We start from the raw sequence: 18,875 nt of genomic DNA, 5'->3' as shown, positions 1-18,875 counted from the left end.
CAACTACCAAAACACTTCATTCAGGTCTCAAATAAACTCATTCTTCCAGAACACTAGCAAAGGTTGACAGCCGACAAACACACTTTGTCACCCACAAAAAACCTAAAAAACACTAACAACATGTAGCATTACACAGTGTTTACTTGTGTAAAACAAGGACACATCTCTGTTTATAATTTCAATATATGTTACTGGAATGAATCAGACATCATGCAGAATTCGTTAATATTTGTTTATGTATTTTTATGTTTTTGCACTAAGTAATCCCAAAATACAAGAATTTGTATACACACCATCCACTGATACACATACAATAGTAATGCTATTCTACTCGGTCTTCTCCATTTGGCCACAGGTTCTCATCCACATCACATCTTATGTCATCTAGGGCAATACACCTAGGAAAGAATCTTCTGGCATGGCAGAATTGAAGGAGTTGAAAAATTGAAGGAGTAACACCTGTGTAGATGTTCATCTACAATGAGAATCAGCTGTGGCTGGTTAAACTGCATTTTTAGATTTAAAATATGTTTCAATAAAATATTGCTGTTGAATTTTGCTGTCTTTTCAAGTTTTGCATTGTGTTATTGTTTTGGCCATAAGTTTAACAGTTTTGAAAACAGTATGTAAGCACATGCAAAATGTCCTGTATGTACAAAGATTTTTGGCAGTTGTTGTGTCTGAGTGAGAAGATAATTCATGAAATTTGAGAGATGTAGTCATTGAATGCATTTTGTGCCAAAACAATGATAACTGGTCCTCAGTTTAGCCCACATAGACTTCTGTTGTGCTCACTGTGTGAGGAGTTTTGCAAACGTGACCTAAGTATTGAGAAATGTGTCCTAGCGTCTGTAAAAACTGTAATGAACTACTGAATTTTGAAACCTATGTTAGTCAAAGTAGAAAAAAAATCTTGCCTTTGATTCTTAACCTTAACTTTAACCACAGTCACTGCTAGATCAAGTGAGAGCACTCAGCGATAATAACTTGCTTCTTTACCAAACAGCAGTCAGCTCTGTTAACTGGTTTATCCATGACAACAGGAGATTTAATCAAAATGTTAAGATTGTAGGTTAACAGCTTAACCACAGTTAAGACCTTTGACTGGAGTCTGGCCAACAGAAGGATTTTAAGTGACGTAAAAGCTTAAGGAAACTGTTTCTTAATTTGTCATCAGAATGGAGTGAGGAGAAAAAAAGCGTTGCCCAGACGTAGTTAATCTGTGTTTGTTATGTCTGGAAAGTCATCCATTTATCTTGCCATCAACACATTGGCATCTTAGCTAGCTAGGACCTAGAGATTAGGTACAACCTTGGAAAAGTAACTAAGCAAATGTAGATAACAAATTTACAAATTTTACAGCAATGTTGATAGGAATCTTTGCTTAGTACACTACAAGTAAAGTTTCTGCTTCTACATTTTTAGCTCGTAGACTAGCTTAATCTAGCTAATTTGAAACACTTCATAATCTAATATTACTAAGTGAGTGCTGACTTTATGGCGATTTAATGCTTTAGCTGGCACAATTATTATTACTACTACTGGTAATATTAATCTAACTATAATGATTGCATGGAACTATTTAACAATCTATATGTTTGTGTGTGTGTGTGTGTGTGTGTGTGTGTGTGTGTGTGTGTGTGTGTGTGTGTGTGTGTGTGTGTGTAGCAGTCACCAAAATTTGTATCCACAAAGGAATTTTGTTCCCCAGGGCAGCGTTTTGCTAGTAATGATAATATCAATATTGCATTTCAACGTCTCTAACATCTGTTTTTAGACATGTAATATTGCATTTCTTAAAACATTTTTTTTTTAAATAAGATTGCAAAAAGCCATTAAGATTGAGATCTTTTTTCAAGGAGAAAAGGTTTGGGACAAACTTGACAGATAAATGACTGAAGGATCTGCAAACCTAAAACTGTTTTACTTTAAAAAGGGCTGGTAGTTTCATACTTTTTGGAGCTTATTCCACTTGTAAGCAGTTTAGTAAGTCGAGGCTATTTTAAAAAGGGACAGCTCTTAAAATGAACCTGTATTAAAATTAGTCTGTTTAAGGGTAACAAGAGCAGTACAGGGTAATAAATAAATATCATACTACTCCCTTAGCATTAATAATTGCATCCCAAGTTGCTATGACACAGTGAGTTATATGCAGTAAAGTATGTGGATGTGATGGCTAATAATGAGCGTCTATAGCTGCTGTGCAGGATTATTCTCATACAAATGCTTTTGACCTGGATGGAAAATGCCAAGGTTGTATGTACAACTCTGCCTGCTGCTGAACATAAATACCATTAAATATCGTTGATGTCAGTTCAAACTTCCATTACTAGATCAGGTCTGACTTAACTATGTCACAGTAACCTCACCAAGTTCACCTAGCCCCATATTAAAGAGTTGGTGAAACTGCTGACAATTTATCAGTCGGCCACAGTAATAGGATCTATAGTATACTACGAGGCTTTGACAGAATTGAATGCAAATTCTTCTTTAATCTACATATTAACGTTTCTTTCTTTTAAAACCAGGCTTATCGTCCAGGCAAAATAACCTCATTCATGCTCAAATCTTTAAAGTTTAATTGAAAAAAATACTTTTTTGACTATGAGAAAGCTGATAGAGGTACATTTGCATCTTCTAACAACTGTGATCAACCAACATGGTCTCACTCCCAAAGCATAACATTTTACACTAGGTGACAAATTGTCGGTATATTGCGCTTCCGGGTTCCCAACACGTCCCTATATTACAAGATCAGAAAAATGAGGAAACATGAGAACCATTTGGAATGAATCTATACATGTAAGTTCGTTTTACTTAAATCGCTTTGAAAAACACTATCTAACGTCATTAAAGTGCTGGTTAAGGCTGGGGATAAGGTTAGGGTTAGGGTTAGGGATAAGGTTATGGTTAGGGCTGGAATACATGGCTGGAACGTGTATTACCGTGGGAGCGTCATTCTACTGGATGTCATCCATCACCCAGCGCGTAGCATAAGAGCGTGGAAGGTCACCTTTTGCGTTCCTTAGAAACGCCTCGGGACTTGAGAAATCGTCAGTATATTACGCCTCGGGAGTGAGAATGGGCTGGATCAACACCTTGAGAGCCTTTTTTATCCAAGAATTCCAACAGGGTGCAAAATGTCATAAGCACAATGGCTTACCACCAAATAAGTGAGTGGATTATCTGCCAGCTGTCATAGGTAGGTTAAATATTAGCTTTAACTTATGAGCTTATTCATAAGTTAAAGACCTCAAAATCGTTTCCTGTATTGCCGCGAGTTGGCACAGAAACACAACCACCCAAACACATGCGGTAGGGGAGCAGATAATCCACTGGCATCGGCAATAAACACGCCACTGTTGTGTAAACCACGGCTCTGACTTCCACCTGAACTTGACTGGTTTGTTTCCAGCTCGAATGCCAAACTTCCAGACCAACTCCTTATGTAAGCAGCTCTAACCTTGAAGAGGAGGTTAGTGGGACACCTGTGGGTGAACCCTTTCCTCTAGTGCTGACCATCAAAGCAGAGATGTACATCAGATGATGTAATAGAAGCCTCGTAGCGGTGTGGTGGGCTTTGAGTACGTGTGTCTGTGTGTGCGTGCATGTGGGAGGACTGGTGGGCTTTGTGTGTTTTTTGTGTGTCTATGTGATGGGTGGGTGGACAGAAGAACGAGAGGTAAAGTGTGAGAATTTGAAAACACTCTGTAAATTAGCAACAATTTAAGTCAGAAGCAAATAAGAAATACGCACTCCGACATCTGAAACATTAAATTATTATTAATAAAAATCAAAAACAGAACAACAAAGAATTTGTATTCTTGTCCCTCGCTATAAGAAAACCAAAATGTCTGCCAGAATAAAATCTGACCCACTCGAGAAAGATTTAACATATAAACTATAACTAATATTTAAAATGTACTCATTTGTAGGCTAAAATTTCACAATAGGACAGCCCTCTATAATATGATATTACTTTTGTAGCACCAGCTTTGTCTTAAAGAAATAATATGTCTTCTTTTTTTAATTTCTACCCTACTAATACAATATTAAATAACAAACCCCAACCCCGCCCCCACAAACACACCCACAAATATATTACACAACAGCTTTTACAGGCTGACGAGTCCCATTATGTGACAGAGCAGAGCTTGCAGTCACTAAATGAAATGGTCTTCCAGGGAGATGTGGGTGATTTGGGGGTCTCTGTTCCCATCAGTCACATTGTCGAACACAATGTCCTAAACACAATGACGACAACAGAAGAAGAAAAAGAACATTGACTCACAGCTGCATAATCAAGTAGAGGTGATCGGGGCTCTCGTAGATGTCTTCCAGTGCCACAATGTTCTCATGCTTGATCCTGCAAAACAAAGACAAAGCAATCAGTAAAGATTTGTTTTTTTGAATCTGTTTTTTTAAAGTTTCTGCCACAGCCAACTGTCTTTTGTACACCTTAATATTCTGAGTTGTACATTGTTAACACTTTATGTCTCAACCAACAAAAAAGTGTCACCTCACGATCCATTTCTTAGCTGCTCTGAAGCTACTGATTGAATTAAACAATGAGTTTTAATGAGCCTCCCACATGCCCATCTATACTATCGCAAAGTAATAAAGTCATAGACAGGAAGTTAAATGACAGTAAAGTTCCTGATTTCTCAGTACTGATTATAGAAATTTCAGTTTTTAGTCATGTTAAACACTTGTTGAAACTTATTTTTCATATATTAAGATGATTTTGGACATCCTTGCAAAATACTATAATAAATAATATATATTGTGTATATATGTTGTGTATTTTGTAAAGAATATGAACATACACATGCTGGTAACCATTAGTTACATCTTACTAGTACAGGGTGAGACCCACTTTTACCTTTTGTACTGCCATAATTCTATATATTACAATCCCAACAAAGGCCTGTAGTCATTCAACACGAAGTGTTTTCTTGTCTTCTTCTGAAATGTAGTTGGCTGTAAGTATTAAAAACTGGAATTACTTTATTTCTTTGCTTGCCCTGTCTCCCTCCCCTCATCCACAACCGGCTACAGCAGATGGCTGCTTTTTCCTGTTAAAAGGGAGTTTTTCCTTCCCACTGTTGCCAAGTGCCTTCTCACAGGAGGTTGTCAAATTGTTGGGGTTTTGTTTGCATTACTTTAAGGTCTTTACCTTACAAAATAAAGTGCCTTGAGGTGCCTTGAGTAGCGATTTGCCACTAACTAACTAACTAAGGTACAGAAAAAAATACAGCTGAAGGCAAAGGGGGTTTGGTTGGACCTTACTGAAGAGATTTACTGAAAAGGTATTAAACCAATAAGAATCACACTGAATTATAGGGCATTAAACAATTTATATTTAACTTTATACAGTGTGCATGTTTATCACAATCCTAACTAATCCAAGGCAGCTACCATGTTTTCTGTGCCTCATCCATACTCGCAGCAACCAGTGAAGACTGTGGTGTACACAACTCCAGAAAAATAAATAGCAATTGTACATTGAATTTAGATCCTTTTGTAATTGCAAAAATCAAGAAAAAGTTATTTTACTCTGATGCCAGCACAAACTTTTCACAGAAATCGAACCAACAATCTATTTCAACCAAAACCTCTTCACACTTTCCCATCACAATTTCTGCTCATTTTTTTTGCTTCTCTGCTGATTTCTCCATGGTTACAGCAGCATGATGGGGTGTTTCCCTTCTTCCGTGTGTGTGTGTGTGCGTGTTTGTGTGTGTTTGTCAGTGTGTAGCTGTCTGTTTGTTATCCTAATATGCCGTGCCTAGTGGAAACACGACTAATTTTGTGTGCGTGGTTGCAGGTTAATCATCTTTTGCACAGTAAACAGAGGTAATCCCCCCTGGCCTAACTCAGGCATATACACACAAAGGCGCACACAGCAGGTGTGCAGGTAAACATCTAACACCTATTAAAGAGCGTATGATCGCAGCGGCAGCAGGTATGAATCACAGAGCTGAGACGTGACTCATACTCATGCTCATACAAGTACTGGTTGAAAAGGGGTAATGTGTGTGTGAGCGTGTGTGTGTGTGTGCCCTGTCAAGGATAATGAACGGCTGACAGGAAAAGCCTGAGTGTAATGGCAGAGCAGATCCGGAGCGCATTCAGAAAAACCCTCTTTTTGCATTAAATGCCTGGTGTGGCAGTTAGTTGTTCTCATTCATGGATTTCTCCTGCATGTATCTCCTGTTACTGCTGCACATAGACTGGGTAAATAACGGGATTGTGTCATTCAGACACAGGCCTCTTCGACATTAACGCTTCCTCACGCCTTCATGCCGACATCCCCGCAACGGTGATGTGAGAGCCACGTTTGCCACACGTGCAAAAGACTCAACATTTGATCGTTAATTAATTAATTTTTCTCTGGCAATGTCACAAACAGCAAGGTTTGCGTGCTTGTGTCTTTGTGTTTGCTGCAGTGTGAGTTTCAAAGCATTGTGCCCTACCCCTAGCACATAGACACTAAGAAATTGATCTCTCTTCTGCAAAAAGCACGGCGCGCATCAGAGGCAAATATAGGAATCTTACAGCAGATTATAAAACAGAGTTAGTAAGATAGTGAGACAGGTGACCAGATTGCTCATTCAGATGTTAAAAGACACCTTCAGATGTGAGATCTGTACATATTTTAAAATATATCAATATATTTTTAAAAACAAGATTAAAACAAAAGTAAGTAGATAATTGCATCTGTGCTTTTTGTCCAGATCAGCACGGGCTTGGAGAAGGCATTTGACTACATCCCTCGCAGGATCTTGTTCAGCAGGAGTATGGGGTACGTGGCTCATTGCTATGGGCTATGTGGTCCAGTGAGAGCTTGGTTCATATTGATGGATCCCCTCCCCTGTGGGTGGTGGACTCTACTGGTGCTTGTTATTGATTCTGTTCATGTTCACAACTTTCAATGGGCAGAATTTCTAGATATAGCCAAGTGTGGTCTCAGGATCTCATCTTTGCTGTTTGTAGATGATGTGATTCTGTTCGCTTCATCAGACATACAGCTCGTACTGTGGCTGCTCGCCAAAGTGTGTGAAGCAGAGAGAATGAGAATTGGCACCTTAAAGTCCGAGACCATAGTTCTCAGCTGGAAAAGGGTGGCGTGCCAACTCTATGGCAGCAATAAGCTGCTGTCACAAGTGGAAGACTTTAGGTAGCTCAGTGTCTTTTTCATGAATTAGGGGAGACTGAAATGTGAGACACGAATATGACAGATGGATTGGTGTGTCGTCTGTGATGCATATGCAAAGCTGTTCATTTACCGGTTGATCTACACTAAGAAGTCTGGTGGAACGTGACGACTTCACTTCTTGTTGACAAGAGCTGTCTGATGGCAGGTAAAATGGTGCATGTGGTTTTCTCTGGAAAAAATCAGAGGTGGGACTCAAAGAAGCTGCTGTGAATGACATATTTTGCCTAAGCTCACCCAGAACACAGAAGTGTTTCAGCATGCGCTGAGGTGCTTGCAAGAAAAGTTGTGCTACTGAAGATAAGTATTTGACGAAACAAGATGATGCTTTTGTTAGCGCTTGGGGTCAGATTTACAGTTCTTTCCACCGTCTGCTGCCACCAAAATCTCTGAAACTTGCCATAACCTGATCCAGCAGATTTCCCTCCAAAGCTAAATTGGTGTCTCTGCCCTGCACAAGACTGCTTGAGACAGAATCTGCTCACTGATGCTCTCTAACATGCACTGAAATTACGCTCATTTGTCTAAATGGATGTCTGCTCTCTCCCTCGTGGATCCAATTTGCATTTTCTCTAATGTTAACAGTGAAACCAAATTACCAAAGTTATTGCATTTAATGGCATAATAATTGCTGCAGCACTTTGATTTTTCTGTGTAACTGTAAGATCACTTGTTTGTCTGTAGGGTGAAACAGACGAAGACTTCTCTTTCTTGATCATTTGAAATGATAACTTTGGTGTCTCTGTGATGTAGTGCTTAAAAACATTCACCTTTAATGTGTAAGATCTGTGATTTGAGACCAGGCGGTGAAACAAAGCCAGCCGAAGGCGGTCACAAACCAGCATGCTCTTAGTGTTGGTGTCAAGCCCAGACGAGGAGGGTTGCTTTAGGAAGGGGATCCGTTATAAAATCTGTATTAAATCAACATGTGGATCCATCTTCTGTAGCAACCCCTTAGGGAAATAAGTGAGCAGCTGAAAGAACCATGTCATTTGAAATGATTATTTTAACAGTTTGCAATGGGAAGCACACATTTCTTTTTGAGCTTTTCCTCATTTTCTGACATATACTGTTGTAGTGAATGCTCAGTAAGTTTTAAACACTGAGGTCAGTGCATGTATAACTAATTCCCATAAATGGTAAATGGATTGGTTTTTATATAGTGCTTTTTACTCTAATAATAAATGGACTGGTTCTTATAAAGCACTTCTATACTCTAACAAGCTGCAATGAGTCTGAATAAGTCTTCAATGAACAGAGCTCGAAGGGCCACGGCTGCCAACTGGTTGTATTCTGGGTATATTCCTATAGATCTATTATTAATACTAGTCTTTTGTCTGGTCAAGTACCTAAGGAGTTTAAGCATGCAGTCATACATTTACTTAAGAAACCAGGCTTAGACAGTTCAGTCATATCAAATTTTAGACCCATCTCTAAGCTTCCCTTTCTTAGTAAGATTCTGGAAAGGAATGTTTATACTCAGTTGATGGACTATTTGAATGACTCTCAATTGTCAGAAATCTTTCAGTCCGGCTATAAGCCATTTCACGGTACGGAGACAGCCCTCGTAAAAGTTATGAATGACATTCTGATAGCGACAGACTGTGGTAAATATGCAGTGCTGGTCCTGTTGGACATGACCGCTGCATTCGAAACAGTGGATCACGATTTGCTGATCTCCCGCTTACAGCACTGTGTGGGAATTTCTGGTTCGGCACTTTTGTGGTTAAAGTCCTATCTTTCAAATAGGACCTTTTGTGTTAAGTTGGGGTGGGCTTCATCCTCTGTGGCCCCTCTGCTTTGGGGTGTGCCACAGGGACCTATTCTTGGGCCATTATTGGTCTAAGGAGCTTGGAAAGAAAAGCATCTGGATTTCTTTGAGTTGCTTGAAGACGTTTCACCTCTCATCCGAGAAGCTTCTTCAGTTCTAAGGGTCAAATGGTGGAGAGTCACTGAGAGACCCCAGATTTAAACCCAGTGGGAGTTTCCCCCCAAAGAGGGACAAAGGACCCCCTGATGATCCTCTACCTAATCACATGAGCCAAGGTGTGAAAGCGGGTGTGGGTCACAATCAGCCAGGGTTTCGGGTGAGCTCCTTGTGAAACCTGGCCCTACCCTATCATGTGATTTCCTGAGGTCAGATGGCCCAGGACGTGTGTGGGCGTTAAGGCGTCTGGGAAGGGATCTCAAAACTGGATTATAGATGGCAGACAGTTGGTGTCGTAAACCACCACCTCTTTTCAAAGATGGTCGCTCACAGTGGACGTAAATGGCTTCTTTCACTCCTCTTTCAAACCATCTGTCCTCTCTGTCCAAAATGTGAACGTTGACATCCTCGAAAGAGTGACCTTTATCCTTTAAAATCTCCTGAGTTTCTCTGATACACCGGCTACATAGGGGATGACTGAGAACCTTCACAGACATCTTGGGCCATTATTGTTTTCACTGTACCTTTTGCCTCTTGGCGCGATTTTCCGAAAACATAAAGTGTCATTCCATCTATATGCAGATGACTGCCAGCTTTATTTACCTTTTAGTCATTCTGATAGTCTCCCAAGTCAACCTCTGCTTGACTGCCTTAGTGATGTTAAAGCATGGATGGCAAAAAACTTTTTAAATTTTAATGATCGGAAGACAGAAGTGATCTTATTTGGCCCAAATCGTTTTTCTCATGCTCCAGATGTTGATCTTGCAGCTTTGACTTCCCAACTAAAGAGTTCGATCGCAAACATACAGCTGGTCATCTTCACCTACCTTTGATGACCACATAAACGGGGGGGTAAAATCAGCATTCTATCACCTCAGACGTTTAACGAAGGTTAAGCCCTTTCTTTTCAAGAGTGACTTGGAAAGTGTTATTCGTGCCTTTATTACTTCACGTTTAGATTATTGCAATTCTCTTTTAATAGGGTTGCTGCGGCACGATTTTTAACTGCGGCATGATTTTTAACTGGCAGAAGGAAATTTGACCACATCACTCCGATTTTGGCCTCTCTACACTGGCTTCCAATTGAATTTAGGATCCGTTTTAAAGTCCTTTTATTGGTTTTTAAATCTCTAAATGGTCTGGCACCTGTTTATTTGTCTGACTTGTTGAAGCCCCATGTCCCCATTCATTCCCTTCAGTCAGCTGAGCATTTGTTGCTTTCAGTCCCAAAGTCACGACTGAAACTTAGAGGAGACCGAGCGTTCTCTGTTGCAGCGCAGATGCTTTGGAATAACCTTCCTCTCCATATTAGACAGGCTTCATCAGTGCCAGTTTTTAAGTCCTTATTAAAAACCTATTTTTATTCCCTGGCTTTTAACTCTGTGGGTAACTTCCCTTTCTTAAATTTTATTGCTATGTCTGGTTTCTGCTATCTATTATTATATTTATATTTGTATTGTACAGCACTTTGGTCTACCAGGTGTGTTTTTAAAGTGCTATATAAATAAATGATGATGATGATGACAGAACAGGAAGGCTGCTGAGCGAAAGGTAATAGTAAAATGAAAATTTCTGTCCATGCAGACACATACACATATGTTTTTCAACAATTTATTTTAATTAATTGCTGTCATATCAGAAACAGACTGGATGCAATTGGCAACTTGACCCCACTCAATTGCAGACCGACTTTGCCTTATGTCAACATTTATGGCGTCTTTTAGTGACGGGTTGGTAGAAATAACTTACTACCGCAATACTAAGTATAATGCAAAATTCACAATAATATCACTTTGTGAGTGAAGTATTGTGATAATATTGTATCAGTGATTGAAAACGTCATTATCACGTCATTTTGTGTGTATTTGTATAACTGGCATGGGGAAAAAATATAAAAATACTGAAACCTTATTTTGGGGCAAAGTCAACAAAGATTTGAAGTGATTTTAAACCGATTTGATGACTTCAAAATAACTGCTCAAGTATCTGGGCAGAGACAATGTTCCTGCTGATTGCAGAGACTTGCTACTTAAATGACTTTGCTGTCCATTCAGACCTTTAAGCAAAATTCTAAATTCTGTTACTTAAGCACAAAAGTGTTTGTTCGGCTCTTGTGTGACATTGTAAAGTTGAATCTAACATGTACTTTAAACACCAACAAGAAACGCCGTATAACAAACAGTGTTCTTAGCCTAACTCTTGACGTTAATGTTTTGCAGCTGCTACACTGACAGAATTTTCAGTCCTGAATATTGTTTGTATTAGGGTAGGCAGGCTGTGGATCGTGACCTGGGGGGGGGGCTTGGTGGGGTATGATGCATCAGAGATGCACAGTTGCCCCGGTAACCAGGAATTAGTAGACTTATGTTTGTGTTCTCGTGTCACAGCACTCACTTCCTCAGCACGGCAATCTCATTCTCGATGCTGCTCTCCTTCCCCTTCAGAGCCTTCTTAGGGATGCATTTCACTGCAAACATACGGCTGGTCAGCTTCTCCTGGGCCAAGACCACCTCTGAAAACGCCCCTCTGTGAACACATGCAAACTCATGTGAGTCACGAGCAGACTTGTACATTTAAATATATATAAAAGACTGAAAAAAAGGTCAATAATTTCAGTGTCAGACAAAATGTATCTGAATATTTCTTATGTATCTCTTACAAAGACAAGCATGAAAAAACATAGATTACGTATTTGAGTACAAAGTTTTAATGTTTATCAAAAATATACTCCAGTTAGCACTTCCGCTTGAAATCAATTTTGGAATCTTCTGTCTGCTTTATTTTATATAATAATGAGCAAACTGTGTGTCCATCCAATAAAAACAGTACTTTACAAAAAAGCAAAAAGATTTAAAAATAAGTGAATTCAGCTAGTTTTCCTTTAAGATTCCATGTGCAGCAGGCAAAGTCTGATATTAACAGGCGGAAAATTACAATGAGATTGGATCTGCCAAGTGTAACGTGAGAGCACTGGCATTTTATTTTTTTTATTAGCTCAGAGCGAACGAAAAATAATTTAAAAGTTTTGTGTCTCATTTTATACACACAGACGATCCTCAGTAATAGTCATGAAACTGGAATTAGCCAATTGGAGGATTCAATCCAGATCCATCTTCCAGTCCTTGAACGAGCGTGTGTGTGTGTGTGTGTGTGTGTGTGTGTGTAAGTGGGCATTTGTGCATGTGTGCGTGCGTCACGAAGACGAGCAGCGTGATGAATGAAGATGAGCTTATTGCGAGTTAATCTGCCTGAACCGGGTGTTGACTCCTGAGTCGATCTGCCCTCAGCTTCACCGGCGCATTAGAGTAAACAAGGGGAGAAGAGATAAGAATGCATGTCTTTATCTCATCTCTAACCTCCTCCTCTTACTGTCCAACATTCTGACTACCTGCAGCTGACACAAATCCGAACTTTATGAAGTCTTCTAAAAGCGCAGCTGTATTGAATTTAGGAGGATAAGCTCTCTTAAGGCACTTTATGATCCGTGCTATTTATCTGAACTTTTAATTCCACATCCTCATGTGCAAGATCCCTAGTCACAACTTCTTTTACCCTTCCGAAATCGAATCCTTAGCAAAACTTTGCATCCAAGGCCCTAAATTTATATAACATTGGCTTGTTGGCGACGTTCCATCTAATGCTTTCATGCTGCCCAAACAAATCGTGTGCCAAGTAAGATGAAGCCTCGGAAACCCTGCAAGGCCCCTCAAAGCCCCTCCTTGATGAAAAAAAGGACCCTGTGTAGCCTTTCGCGCCCTTGACAAAGTATCAAAAGAAGCTGTTATTGAGCTATTTTGCTGCAGTTTACAACATGACTTCATTACTTATTCCTAACTACTAATTAGCCCTGACACTGAGGAAGGAGCACTCATGACAAAGTAATGAAAGAGTAGATTGCAATGTGTATTTTTCTCAAACTTGGACAGGTGAGCAATCACAGTTTTACAGTTTACCTTCAAGAAACCCTATCGAGTAATATATCATATATCATTTGCCCTACCCAGGGAGTTGCAATCTGACTGATCTCGTTCTGTTTGTAAATATGATCAGAGATGGGCAGTAATGCGTTACAAGTAATGCTTTACTGTAATCTGATTACTTTTTCAAGTAATGAGTAAAGTAAGAGATTACTACTGCAAAACAAGTAATTAGATTACTGTTACTTTCCCGTAAGCATGCTGCGCTACTAAACCGTGATTTTGTTTGTGAGAGTGTCTCATGACACTGACGTACGAGTGTGCGACGTCCGTGGCAGCAACAAAGGTGTGTTGATCAACAATGGCTAATATGGAGTGCGGGACAGAGTATGGCCATGCAGCGATAAAAGCTGGGAAGTACTGACATTACTTTGAGTTTGATTCCTTAAAAAGTGACAAAAACATTAGCGTCCACTGTACACTGAAACTTCTTTCTACAGCGAAAAATTAAACTCCAAATCTGAGCAAGTGTCACGACGTGTGGAATTCAATAAAGGACCCATTCTAAACTAAATATGTAAACGGCTGAATTAATGAACAAAATATTTACACAAATTTGCTGATGTTAAAGGGCTTTTAAGTTTACATGGATCAAAACTCAGCGCTTTCAAGAGGCTTTTCACAATAAAAGCATTTTTTCTTCATCTTTACAATGGCTAAAAAATTACTTCCACCTTGGGTTTGTTTTCATACCGTCAAACACCACATTAAACCGTTATTACAGCATCCCCGTTTTTTAATCCATATGTATTTTGCTGAGTATTTCTGGGTTTTAAGCATCACTGAGAGTGCAAGAGGATGTTGTGAACGGGCTTCCTTCTGCATCAATATGTTTGTGGCAACATACAGAAATCCCTTGGGCTCCCCGAAGCGCATTCAACAAGCTGTCCATCAGCCACAAACTTGAGTGCAGAGAAAAACGGTTTGTCACCATCTTTCCTGCAGTCGCTGGGGCTTGGTGTTTTTTCTCATGCCTCTCAGTGGGAATCATGTTTCTTCTCACTTGTACTTCCTCCTCCTCTCTCTCCCTTATCTCATCCTTTCTGTCTGTCATCTCATGCTTCGAACATATTTTACTGCAACAACTGATCAAAGTGATAAAAAATGATGATCTGTCTGACTACCGATTCTCAGTTGACTATGTGAACAAAAGAGAGACCTGCTTGCACTGATAATGGCGATTGTGGGTTTCGGTGACGTCAAAGCCAGACAAAAACAAGCAGGCCGTGATGTTTGTATTGTTGCTTCATTCAGTCAGAAGTGCTTAGAGCCTTTCATCCACAACCCTCAAAGAGAGCTATACATGAATGAACATCCAGTGCAGCATAAAACCACAAAGAGACACGTATATATACACTGTTAAGGCCACTCTCACGCACTGCCAGGCTTGTTTGAGTAAGAGCATTAACCTGCACTTAACATTCCTTTGTTATAATCCCATAATAATGGCTAATATCAAAATCACAAATAAACAAGAGCGCATTAGCCGCATCAAAACTATAGGTTGTAAAATGATACGGGACTTTCAGCTAAACAAGCCAGGTGCTCCCATTCTATGATAATTGTTGGCTTTAATTTTCTCTCACACTGATAATCTTTCTAATGCTGCCAACCATTAAAGCTTGTGTATTCAACATTTTTATAGTAACAATGAATCAGAGGATTGTGTCATTAAGGGGCCACTTATATGTCATGGAAACAGAGATCTACCACCCAAAACTGCTCTTTTCTCATTGTTTTAGTTTTGTAGTCTACAGTTCTATAACTTTATTTATGTATTTATTACATTAAACACTGAAATGATCATGAAATAAAATTATTAAAATTAAAAATAAACCTTATCACAACCCGGCCATATTTCTTGAGAATGCAAACCATTTGATACATTTGAGTAAGGATCCCGTTTTATATAGTAGTAAATCATCCAGCATGGTTGTTTAGCTAGCTAACAACTCCTACTCTGTGATCCAAATCTGGTCATGTCTTGGTTGAAGAAACAAGACTCCTAAATTTAAGGTTTTAAAATGGTAGTTCATGAACAATGGGTAACACTGTGGCCTTCTTTCATATACAGACTATGTCATTTTATTATCACTCCATGGCAAATTTGTTCTCTAAATCAAACTTTTCTAGCTAAGCCAGAAAAGCCGAATCTTTATTCCTACTATGCCTCTCACTTTCTAGATCAACCAAACTGATAAGCCATCAATGCTTTCATGGCAACCGATAACCTACTACACTAACGTGAACAGTTGAATGATCACATTTTGTTTTTACAGGCAGAAACACATGTGCATGCTGTATTTGTTCTTGATGATTATTTTGCAAAATCAAAATTAAGCTGAACTGCAGGAGAAAGGTCAGAAGAGAGAGCTGAAAATGTGACTGGAGGCAGAATGGACCTCATCACTGTAGTTCCATGCAGTTCCACACACACCACTACCAACAACAGCAGGAAATCAGCATGGTCCACTTCACATTTCGTCAACTCTAAATTCATTCACACACTAAGGGATATGTGGGGTTCATTGACTGGAGGAAGGGGAACCTGTCTAACATCTGGCAGCTGAGCTCACACGATGGGCTGTGTTTGTACATCTGTTTATCCCAGGGCTTGACTAGCAGGTAGTCCCCAGTTTGCTGTTACCTGCGGCAACAATAATTGCATTTCCTCCTGCAGGAACTTGTGTAATTGTGTCAGTCGAGCTCCCCTGCTTCCTTCAGTGCACTGAGCGGGAAATGTATTGGCAGCAATGGTGTGTGCATGGGTATGTTTCTCCACTAGATCACATATCCAACAGGGAAACAGTCTGTCTCACGTGCACACATGTGCACCTCAACCCACACACACAGAGTGTATGATAGATGTGTGCGTGTGTGTGTGTGTGTGTGTGGGGGGGGGGGGCTGCTAGGACAAGCTGACAAGGTGAAAGAGTGTCTCATTTAAACTGACAGGAGCCATCAGTGTTTGTCAATGTCAGGCTGAAAATACACTGATCTAAAGTTGTTCAGTCATCACATTCATCCATGTTTTGCTAAAAGCACCTAGTAAAACTGCTATAAACAGATCTCAGATTTCCACTGGTGTCTTTCTTTTTGGTGTTGGGGACACTATTTCCAGGTCCCGCAGCGGGGTTGGAAAATTTCGATGGTTTCAAATGTCTGAAACGGCACTGGCAAACATTAGGTGTGGGTTTCAGTCTCTTTAAGGCTGTTCTCTCAGCTATTATGAAAACAATAATGCACAGAGAAAGAAAACTATTATTACAAGAGAAACCTGATCAGATTCCAATGAACCAGCAACACCAGGTTGGGGTTTGAGTGAAACAGAGAATGTGCTGACAATGGTGATGCTCATCATTGTAGCTGCTTTGCAGGTATAATGTTCAGCATGTTCAGAAGAATGGTTGGCTCATTATAGCTTGTGAACCAATTGGATGTCCTAGATTGTGTTTCCAATGTTTTGTTGAGGAAATCCTTCCACGTCCACTGCAAAAGTTTGCTGTACTGGTGTGTTTATGGGTGTAATGCCATATTGGTCACTTATAGACACAGAAAGTCAGTCTGGGAAGGTGAGCTGACCCAGCTCCACTGAAAACGTATGACATTTACACAGATAGGGAGGGGACAGTGAAACAAATGGATGACATGATCAAAGCAAAAGGCTAAGTTAACCAAATTCTTTTCAGTTACCCTGTAGAGTCACTACAGGTCACAGAGGGACTGGAGGTTGTTTTTGCTAACTTCAGTCATTTAACATTTCCCATGTTCTAACTAACTGTCTGCTCTTTACTCAGAAGGTATAAAAATGGGTGTAGCTACCGAGTTTGAAAAGCAAATCCAATGTGCAAATTCCTTGGACCTGCATTCTTTCTAATCACCAGTAGGGGGTGACTTTTGTGGCTCCAAAAAGACATAAAATGGCCCCCAGCTGCCCCACACTGATGAGTTTATGGTCTCAAGTTTCAAGACTTACTGAATACAACATGGTGTCCCTTTTGTAAATTGGCTAAAGTCGGGTGTGCAAATATTAGTCAGTGTTTGTGGGCTTTAAGTCGGATCTCATCCTTACTAGTCTGGTCAAGTATCAAAAAGTCAAAGCTCCAAAAACCGGACTTTGCAACCCAATGGGTTTTTGTCCCCCCAGCCAAAAAAAACTACAACACCAAATCCAAAAAAGTTGGGATGCTTTTTTATTTACATTTCACAAACCATTTTAACTTCTTGGAATTGTGGTTATAAACTCCGCATTTGATAAAATAAACACAGCTCAGCTTTTTTTGTGGTTTATTTGGCATGATTCTCAACAAGGTAAGGTACAGCAGACTTGCAACAACTCTGACAATCTAAAATGTCACTAATGATAATTAATGACAATGAATTCATTTGTGAAAACTGTCAACACATCCCTCGGAGATTAGGGGAAAACACAAACTTCTTCTCATGACAATATCTCCACTGCCTGCACTCATCTCAAGTCCTCATCGCTCCAAAGCTTCTCTTCCCTCATTATATTATTATACCAATGCTGTATCTCTGGAATACAATCTCAGTTTTACAGATTTTATTCTTCTTCTATCTGAAGTCGAAATGCTCCTGAATGTGAGCAGTCCTGTTTGTCAAAATGAAAACTACAGGCTCAATAAACATTTATCCAAGAAATTACAAGTGCAGTTGAATGAGAGGAAGTGTTACAACAAAAAGCAGCTGGGAAAGAAGCTGTAAGCTCTCATTCATACTCTCTTACTCTGTCTGTGTGTGTGTCTCTCTCTCTCTCGCGCACACACACACACACACACACACACACACACACACACACACACACACACACACACAGAGCAGGATAATGTCAGCTATGGAGGTCGGTGCTTGCCCGATCAATAATTAGCAGTTTAATCAAAGCAGAAGTGGTTGCCTCTGAATTGACTAATACACACACACATAACAGAAGGCCTGATAATGACAGAGCATGGACAAGGACAATTATACGGCACGAAACTAACGTCATCACCGGCAGAGCACAAACGCATGCACCATTATTTGCATGTGGTTTGAATACAAAGTAATCTGCTTGAATTATGTCTCACTGTCTTGGTGGCCATTCAAAAAAGAAAAAAAAGAAAAAAAAAAGATTACCACATAGAGGAAGCTCATGACATGCAAATGAGAAAAAGAAGGAAACCCAGAGTGGATAAAAAAGATTAGACAATAGGAGAAACTGGTCGATAAAATGTGGTTGGCACATAGGACGTCTGGACTGGTGGAGTTTGGGAAAGAAGCCATTTGTCTGTTCAGGGCAAATATTTCACCTGAAGTAAAATTCACTGCTGGCCAGCCGGCAAAGTCGCTTTGGCTCACTGGGATTCCACCTCATGATTTTGTCACTGTTTATGCAGGTTCAATGAACCAGGAGAAAGAGGATGGGGAAGGGGCAACAACAGGATGTGATCTCACTTTGGGTTTGACACAGTGACAGTTGGCTTTGTTTTGTCGTATTTCATTAATTTAGGCAGAAGTACTTCAATCCAAAGGAAGGGAAAGTTTGTATATCACTGTATTTTGGCTCACCACTCAAAGGGACTGGCAGGTCAATAAATCTAGCAGGCCTAGCTGGATACTTTGCCTATCCAAATGACTATAATGTCTTTTGTTTCAGAACTGCATTGATTAGCAATAAGGTATTACTTGTCTTTGAGCTTGAGCACAACTTGAGTGAAGACCCATTACGTGTTCATTTTGTGTAGTAAATTCTGAC

The 18,875-nt window shown here is 39.8% G+C and overlaps 1 protein-coding gene across 1 annotated transcript in view; it reads right to left on the bottom strand.

The window, feature by feature from the left end:
• The window catches only part of camk1da (calcium/calmodulin-dependent protein kinase 1Da), a 73,051-nt gene that overhangs the window by 25,800 nt on the left and 28,376 nt on the right, over nt 1–18,875 (bottom strand). Inside the window, exons 2-3 of the mRNA XM_080887087.1 lie at nt 11,538–11,669; nt 4,292–4,366 (exon numbers count right to left, since the gene is read on the bottom strand). Of these exons, the coding sequence (XP_080743213.1) occupies nt 4,292–4,366; nt 11,538–11,669 (207 nt within the window). The remainder of the gene's footprint in view (nt 1–4,291; nt 4,367–11,537; nt 11,670–18,875) is intronic.

Source organism: Rhamphochromis sp. 'chilingali' (assembly GCF_963969265.1).
Source record: "Rhamphochromis sp. 'chilingali' genome assembly, chromosome: 7".
In the NCBI taxonomy this organism is placed as follows: domain Eukaryota; kingdom Metazoa; phylum Chordata; class Actinopteri; order Cichliformes; family Cichlidae; genus Rhamphochromis; species Rhamphochromis sp. 'chilingali'.
The sequence above is the reverse complement of the archived record's forward strand: the minus strand, read 5'-3'. Positions and strand labels throughout refer to the sequence as shown.